General features: G+C 52.6%; 1 protein-coding gene across 1 annotated transcript in view; it reads right to left on the bottom strand.

Annotated features, from left to right (window-relative positions):
• Positions 1-1,213: 1,213 nt before the first annotated feature.
• The window catches only part of SAMD11 (sterile alpha motif domain containing 11), an 82,168-nt gene continuing 74,862 nt past the window's right edge, over positions 1,214-8,519 (bottom strand). The window contains exons 9-10 of the mRNA XM_026862943.1: positions 6,535-6,659; positions 1,214-2,286 (exon numbers count right to left, since the gene is read on the bottom strand). Of these exons, the coding sequence (XP_026718744.1) occupies positions 2,023-2,286; positions 6,535-6,659 (389 nt within the window). The 3' untranslated portion in view covers positions 1,214-2,022. The remainder of the gene's footprint in view (positions 2,287-6,534; positions 6,660-8,519) is intronic.

Genomic DNA, 8,519 nt, shown 5'->3' with positions numbered 1-8,519 from the left:
AGCCCTAGGTTACAGCCTCTGAATGAAGAGCTACCACTCCCAATCCACCAAAAAAACTCCAACCCCCTGCTGACCAGAGAAGCCCAGGGAAGGTTTCCTCCTCTCTTTTCCTGAAGCGCTCCCTGTCGTGCCCGAGTGCTCCCTAGCTCTGTTTCACCAGGCAGGGTGTATCAGGTGAAGAGGGCTGAGCGCTTCCCACTGCTTCTGTGGTTTCAGTAGTTGGTGCCGCTGGAGGGACAACTTGATAGAACTCTGCTGCTCTCCCTCCACTAACCCAGCCCAGGGTGCTGTACAGGACAGCACGCAACGGCCACTTCTTAAGCAGGGGGCAAGGGGGTGTGGGGACAGCACAGGGAGGGAGGGGAAAAAAAAATAAACCTGGCTACAGGGTGGCTGCTGTTAACTGCACAGGAAACTATAAGCCTGCAGCCTCTCCCTTCTTCTGCAGTACCCAAGAAAACTCTCCTGAAGCAGTTCTCACCTCCCAGCAAGGGCCAAAGGCCCCACAACTTTCCAGCACCTACACAGCTGTTTCACATTTCGGCTTAAACAAAAACACAGGCTTGTGTTCAAACCAGACAACTGCAGCATTATTCAGTTAGCGACATCAGGGCTTTGCTCCCCACTTACTCCCCGTCCCCCCCAATGCCTTATTATAGAACTTTAAACACTATTGATTAAATCGAAGCAGGGTTTTTCTAGTTTCAGCCCGTATCTCATATTCTCCCCCGCCCAATCCGATCTAAGGATGTCTGTGAGCTATTTGGCGTTCTCTGTTTTTTAAGAAATGTAAGAGTTTTATTTCCTACTGAATTGACCCACAGGGAACAATTGCCCACAGAACCTTTTTATTAGACCCCTCATAAACAGTGAGGGCTGTAGGGAAAGTAGTAAAGTTGCTCTTATTGTTTTAACATAATGTAACAAACGTATAGCTTGTGGGTTAGGGAAACGATGCCAGCAGAGTGAGTATCTGTGCAAGCCGTGTGTGTGCACACTCACGGTACCGTCAGGACTAGTTGCATGACATAATCCCCTCGGGAATACAATAGAACAGCCTGTTCTTGACATGTGTCAGAAGCTATTTTCTGATCATTAAATGGAAAAAAAAAAAAAAAAAAGAAGCTAGAGGAGATGTTCTTCCAGATTTGAGCCGAACCAAGGGGGAGTGGAGGCAGCTGAAATGGAAGTCACCCTGACTGCCAGGCAGGAGAACAGCAAAGAGACTTGGGAGCCAAGTCATATAGGGGGGGGAAAAAGGGTATTTTGGGAAGAATCATCACTATGAGGGCACAACAGCAAAGTAGTCTGTTGAGGAGGAAATCCAGTCCCCTAAAAGAGAGAACTTGACTAACTCGGAGGCAAATACAATTTCTACTTCCAGGGGCAGAATACAAGTGAATAGCACAAGGGGGGGGGGGCGTGTGCAGTGTGGGAAGGGGTGGCACAGCCCATCAGCAAGGCCACTCGGCTCTAACTAGGCAAGAGATAAAAATGTTGCACAAGTCTTATTACCAGCACAGCCGAGAAGGGACAGAGCTGGCCCATTACTCGCTGGGGAGGGAAAGTAATCAACAGATGATGCTGAGATGTGTTAAATGTGTTTGTGCTTCAAGCCTCGCTAAAAAGGAGGAAGAAGCAGGAGAGCTGCCACCAGCCGTCTAGTTACAAGGAAAATGAGTGGCAAAAGGGCTTCTATCCAGGCTAGAAAGAAGACAGCTGGTTCCTGAGCTGGCTTTACCCAGTTCTTTGGGTACTGGGGGATGACTATTTTCAGGTCTGAAACCATCGACCTCGCCTCACCTGTTTACAGCTTTTTGTCTTTCCTGGCTGGTATTTGTGGGAACAGCCTCCCGTGTCTTTTCTAGCAGGAACTGCTCCATTTTAGGAGTTCCCTCCGCATCCCTGTTCCTCCCTCCCACCACTTGTCCTGAACTATTTGCATCTGTCCCTGGGCACGGAATACCATCCAGTGATGTGACTGGTTTCAGATGAGGATATGGAACATTTCTGGAGGACAGGTCAAGCTTTCTTGAAACCAGAATTACAAATAAATAAATGAACAATTCTTGTGTAACCAATTATACTCAATAAACCAGGTCTCTTGACAGCCCTATTCCAGCTGGGGACAACTGTGAAGCGTGCCACTTGCTGCCCCATAGGAGATTTTCCTACCTGTGACCGTATCTTCAGCGCAGGTCCGAGTTTCAGCCCCATGTTGTTCAGTAAGTGCTCTTCTGTCAGGAGGGGCAGGGTCTCGCCATCAATAGCCTGCTCTCGGAATACCTGAAAGAAAACAGAACGCAGGGCCAGGCTTAGAAACGCTGGTACCACATCAGATGTGTTCCCCTTGGTCCTTCTTGGCACACGAGAGGTACACACAGTCCTGCATCCCCAGCTAGGAGCCAGCAAGTGCAGGGAGACACATGGGAACGTCATTCAGGGCTGGTTGGGCCAGTTAGCTAAAGCAATACATTTTTTTTATTTATTTTTTTTAAATGTTGGGATGGTGTGTGACTTTCTCTGGTTTAGCAACCAACTGACCTAAGTGCAACATTATGAGCGAGCCCAGCTGACAACATGTGATAGCAGGTCTGAGAAAGAAGAGTGACAGGCCCAGGGGCCCCAACTCCCAAAAGGGCAGAAGACGTAGGAGAAAAGATAAGAATCTACATTTTGGCAAATCCTAGGTCACTCACACTTGTGTGGATATTTGGAAAACGTTGACCCAGTAGACTTCAAAAGTATTTGCAGTCTTCAGTGAGGCATATGCAATTGAAAAGGAGGAACTTGCTTGTTCCTGCGTTTCCTTCTCAAAGCTGCTAATTTCCAAAACAGTCTCCAGGCAAACTATGGAGCACATTCTGCAGGTTAGATGGATTCATGTGCAACACTCAGTTTTGCACTTTTTTCTTTTTTTTTCCTGACTCCTTTGCCTGTGTTCTATTACAACGATCCCTAGAGCGTGCGAGCAGCCTGGCGACTGCAGTTCCCTCGTGACTCCTGATACCCAGCTGGGATCAGGACGAGCCCTCCTTGGTCTGTTTAAGCACTAGGCCCTTTCTTTTTCCCCAACACATCTAGCAACACGCACTAACACCCATGGCAGTGCCACCGTACTGACTGAGGTAGCCAAGCGGCACCGTGCGAGCGGCGTGCCCGGCCCCTGGGCCAGCAGAAGAGCAGCTCTCGTGCCCTCTCCCTCTTTGCTGAGAGGAGCAGAACCTGCTGCTGTGTGTACACACAATCACAGCAATGACAGCAGGGTTAGGATCATCTTATAAAAATGGCAGTTTCACATGAACACTTCCGAATACACCCAGCCATGCAAAACTACACGGTCTTAACACGTTCCTAAGGGCAGAAAAAAAAATAATTTGTTTTGCCTCTGTTTCAAATGACAGGGTCATGCAAGGTTTTCCACCTGCTATGTACCGTGTGATAAAGGTCTGGATACGTGGCCTTACTGCTCCACTCTCGTACTCCGAGCAGGGTTACCCTTACACCACCCTCCTCGGGGTGTTATTCTGACCTACAGGCTCAGGACTCGCAGAGTAAACTGCCAGCACTCGGTAATTTAGCCAGCAGGTTCCCCTCGGTTCTGGGGGTGTCGGGCAGACACCTGGGGTTTCTTACTAACCCCCACCTCTGCCCCATGGCATTTTTTTCACAGCCCAGCCCATAACTGGCTGCTCACCCAAAGGAGGTGTCTGTGGGGCCCGATCCTGCTGTCCCTCCACGCCGTGGCTCACCCACAGCACCATTATTCCTAAACACTACGGCAAGGGAGGGGGGTTCACTTTACTCCAGTGGCTTCTTTTTTTCAGCAGCAGGTCGTAGCCCAGAGCCACCCCTTTGGAGAGAGGCGGTGGCTGTCGGAGCCAAGGCAGCAAGTGGTTTTTAATGCTGGACTCCACCAGCAAAGCTGCTCATGACTGCAGCATGTGTTTCTGCTCTTTGACCTAGCAAAACTTACTATACCAATTTCTTTTCCTTCCTCTGAAGCCAATGTGGCCGGGAGCCAAAAGCCTCCCTTTGCTCAGCACTGAAACCCTCCACAAAAAGCCTTAACTTGAGCAAGGCAACCCCCTTGGGTGTTCCACAGGTCTTGATCCACTGCAGGGACAAAGCTGAATATTGTCCAGGGCTGAAATCAGGCATGGCAACTTTTGTTTCTGCTGAAGTTTTCTTGTTTGTCTGAAACATGTTTCTAAACGCACAGCATACCACCAAACTCTTGCTGGGTTTTCCTGGCAGGAGAAGCCTGCAGACCAGTGCCAGACCTCCCCGGCAGCTGTGGTTTTGGAGAAGAGAACACAGACAGCTCTGCAGTTTAGAGCCACGGAGCTGGGTCACCCTCAAACTGGCATTTTCACATAGTAAAAAAACCTGTTAAGCGCGTAACCATAGCACATAAAAACGCATCATCCCTAAGCCACGCACGCCCTGCAGAAGGCAGCCTCCTGTCGTGGCCTTGCTGCGCTCTTACAGCACCTCCCGTTATCGTCAAACATTTTGTTTGGAATGCACGGGGAAAACTGCTGAAGCTTTGTCTCGGCGAGCTATTGATTCCTTCCCCACTGGTCTACCAGGAGCTGGCATGGAGGGGGTACAGGGATGATCCTCCCCCGTGGTGGTTGTTCTCAAGGTTCCTGCACGTTTCCTACTGGCCTCATCCAGAAGCTTCCAGCAGCTCTGCTCTCCGTTCCCCAGCACAGGGATGCAGACAAACTGCAACGCCACCAGCACAAGAGCACACCGTCTGGGGCGGGGGGGGGTAACAGAGACCACCAGTAGCTGTATCTTTTGGTTTTAGAGCCTTTTGCTCGAGCTCATTTCAACAAACATACAAGTCCTGAACCCATCATCCTCGCCCAGCCCAGCCCCTGAACTCCCCTCTGCACATGCAGACCTGCTGCTCCCATCAACACCCACCCATCCACCATCTTTTTTAACTGGTGTCCTTCTCCTCCCGCTCTCCATACTGAAAAACCAACCCATCTCTTCCACACACCCAGGCACCCTGATCCACTCCCAAGCACAACCCACAGCACTGCTGTTCCTCCTGGGAAATGCTCCACACCCCCAATCAAGCGCTCCCTTTTCTCCGGAGAAGCACCGGCTTTACTTACAGGTGGTTTTAACAAAGCATGTTGTGATGGGATTAACATCACCATCACGGTTTGGGGGCAAGGAAGGACAGACTTCAGATTGAAAATGTGTTACACTGTCACCTCTGCAAGAAGAGGGAGGTGTGGGGCGATGCCAGCTCTCCCCACGACCTGCTACCACATCAGCACAACCTGAAGGAGATCGCTGCCCCGAGGCAGATCTGCACGGTGCTGTCCCAACGGGCAGAAGCAGAGGTGCTGAGCTTCACCCTTCTCGAAATAGCCGGGGATGGGTGTAAATTCCGGGAGAGGACACTTCCCTAGTGCAACTAACAGGGGGAGAGAGCAAGGGCCACAGATGGGGAGGCGACAGATTTTGAGAAATCCAACTGTAGCCAACCTGGGTGTGCGCAGCAGAGCTCTGCACTGCTCCGCTGTCGGTCAGGGAAGCTGCCCTCCAACCGGCGTGTCCGGAAAGCTCCTGCTCTCCTTCCTCCCTTTCAAGACCTGTTCTCAGCTTAGGATGTCTCTCTGCTGAAAGGCTGGATTGTCCTGAACTTTGGCCCTTTGCCTCTCTATCTCTGCCACTTTCCGTCCCTCCCTTCTAAGCACACTACATCCCCTTCACACGCTGCCCCAGACGGCTCAGGAATCTGCGCCTTCGCAGTCGGGGTGTTCTCTCAATGGGGCATTTATAATGGACCCGAGCAGATGCGGAAGCAAAAAACAAAGGGTTGTTTTTTGTATTGCACCTCACACTCACACTGAGCAGCCTTTATGAAGCCCCCATTACTGGCGGATGTTTCAACTCTGCTATAATGAGCTTTAAAATCCCAGTCGCCATCACTCTGCGGCAGAGGTTACTTTGCTGCCCACGCAGGCTGGGTCTCTCGCAGCCCCACGCTGCCCTCACAACGTTCCGGGTGCAGCAAGAGAACGTGGCACCTCCTGCCAGGCACGGCGAGCTGCCCGCCCCGAGCCAGGGACCACCCCACAGCCCCTCGCCGGGGCAGCAGCTCCACGCAAAGCCCCCGCCGTGCTCAGCTCCACGGCAGAGCACAGGGCAGCTCCTGAACGCACGAGCTGGACAGTGAGAGGTAAGTGACATTAAGCCACTAACGGTGATGGGCCTGTGACTCGAAATGGTAACCTTGCCCCTACTGCCACCCTCTCCTTCCTGCTGTCCATCTGCAAGGCCCCTCACACACCTTCTCAGGGTCCTCACTGGCAGTGAGTGCCTACTGAGCAGTCCACTAATAAAAAAAACAAAACCAAAAACTGGAGGCCCTGCAGGGCTCTGCGATAAACCTTCTCCTAGCAGGAACAGCGCAAGTAAAACAGGCACAGAGGGGACGGGAAGAGTAGGGACTTGCAGGGAGGAACGTTCCTCCCGCAACGCTCTTGAGGCTGTTAGGAGATTTACCTGAGTGTACTCGGTGCAGCCAGACAGGTTGGACACAAAGCTGCACACATCCTCCACCGTCCATTTGCTGATGTCTTCCAGCGCGGGGCTTTCCTCACCATCCAGAAACAGACCTCCCATGGTGCCTGGATTGTTTGGAGTTGGGGGGGGTTAGGAAGGAGGGGAGGAAAAAGAAACATAAATCATTAAAATCCCACACGGACAACAACTAGCCTGCAATCTGAATATTTTTCTCTAGCCACACATTCATCTTTAATGACCTGTCAATTAAAGCACTGGGCAGGGTCAATTCATAGGCCTCTTCCTCCTGGAGGTCCCCAGCTTAGAAAGGGGGGCAGGGGAAAGGAAAAAATCCTAGCTAATGCATTTCATGTGTTTAATGTTCTTCAGCTGTGGGGAAGAAATAGGGGGAGGGGAGAGAAAAGAAAAAAACCCTGAAGGAGTGTTTCTCCATACGCACCGCAAAGCGGAAAACTCTGACTGCCCTGTGGGTTTCTTTCCCCCAACCCTTCTCCTGGCTACGTGCTCCGAATGATAACAGGCCCCGGCACCTCTCCCTGGTGGCCCGCTGCCTCGCCGGAGCGTGAATCACTGGAGAACGTCCTGCTCTTTCCAAGTGTTCATTTTCAACCACCCGCAGCCTGAAATACCCATCGGATCGGCCCGCCCCATAGCACAGGGCCCCCGGCCCCACGGCAGGAGCGGGGCCTCTCCTGGCCGAGCGTCTGACGGGTGACGGGGTGACCCCTGCCAGCCCCCGCCGCCCGCCGCAGACAGCCCAGCTCAATTCACGCCGATATGTCAATTCCCTGCAACGCAACAGCGGTTCAGGTCCCAGCCCTGTCAGCAGAGACGAAGGTGATGGGTTCCAAAAGGGTGGAAGCGAGCTCCCCCGCTGCCCTGCGTCGCCAGAGCCTGACAGCACGGGACGTGCAACGCGGGGAGAAAACCGGGCTGAAGCCACGAGAGGAGCTGGGGGAGAGGCACGGTGAATAAGAAGTGGCAAAACACTGGCCAGGTTAACTCCTGTCTAACTGTGGTGTGCAAAAGGAAAAGCACAGCAACAAGTAATGAAGAAGCCTAGTTCCAGAAAACACCCCTTTGGGGAAGCAAAGAAAAACAACAGAACAGGCAGGTGCTGTTAACCTGTGGAACTCACTGCTGCATGATACCATTGAGACCAAGAGATCCAGAGGACGTTTATGTGAACACCCATGATTACAGTGGGTAAAGAAAGAGTTTGTAAGGGGTATAAACTGTTATGCTTCAGGGCACAGAGCAAGAAATTGCCCAAAAAAAATATTTCTCCCAGGGGTCTATCATGACAAAATTATCTGTCCCGTAGGCTTAAGGTTTTCCCCTGAGGCATCTGATCAGCACCACGGATGTAACCCCTTGCTGTGACTCCTCTGCTCCTGTCCACAGCATTTCCGCAAGAAATGACAAGATAACGTGGGATGCAACGAAACCCTGGTGGGGAGCACAAGCCCAGAGAACGAGGAGCGGCCGGTTCCCCGGGGGAACGCTCCAAGAGGCGCAGGAAGAAAAGAGCAAACGGCAAAGCCGCCCGCCGAGTCTCTGCGAGGCGCCTGGCAAAGCCACCGGCACAGCCCAAGCTAACAGGAAAAGGACAGGATTTACAGAGGAAGTTATCGTGCCAATAAGATGCTTTTTAAAACAACAGCAGACTGCACCAGAAGCAGGCAGACGCTATGTAATCATTTCCACTACATTTCCGCTCCCAGCTTCCCGCTTCCCTTCCCAGCCTCGCCCTCCGCACGGGCCTGCGGCTGCACCACCACCTCCTGCCCTCCCTCCCGCCGCCTCCTCTCGGGGAAGGCGACGGCAGCGGCTGCTCCCCCCGAGCTGCAGGGCCGAGGCGCATCCCCCCAGGAGCACCCCGGCCGCTGCTCCCCCAGAGCCCCAGCACGACCCGACGCGTGCCAGCCCGGTGCCAGGACGTCTGCCTGGAGCTACGGGGACAG

Source organism: Athene cunicularia (genome assembly GCF_003259725.1).
Source record: "Athene cunicularia isolate RWA chromosome 21 unlocalized genomic scaffold, athCun1 chr21_part1, whole genome shotgun sequence".
Taxonomy (NCBI): Eukaryota; Metazoa; Chordata; class Aves; order Strigiformes; family Strigidae; genus Athene; species Athene cunicularia.
Note: the sequence above shows the minus strand (reverse complement) of the source record. Positions and strands in the feature narration are given on the sequence as shown.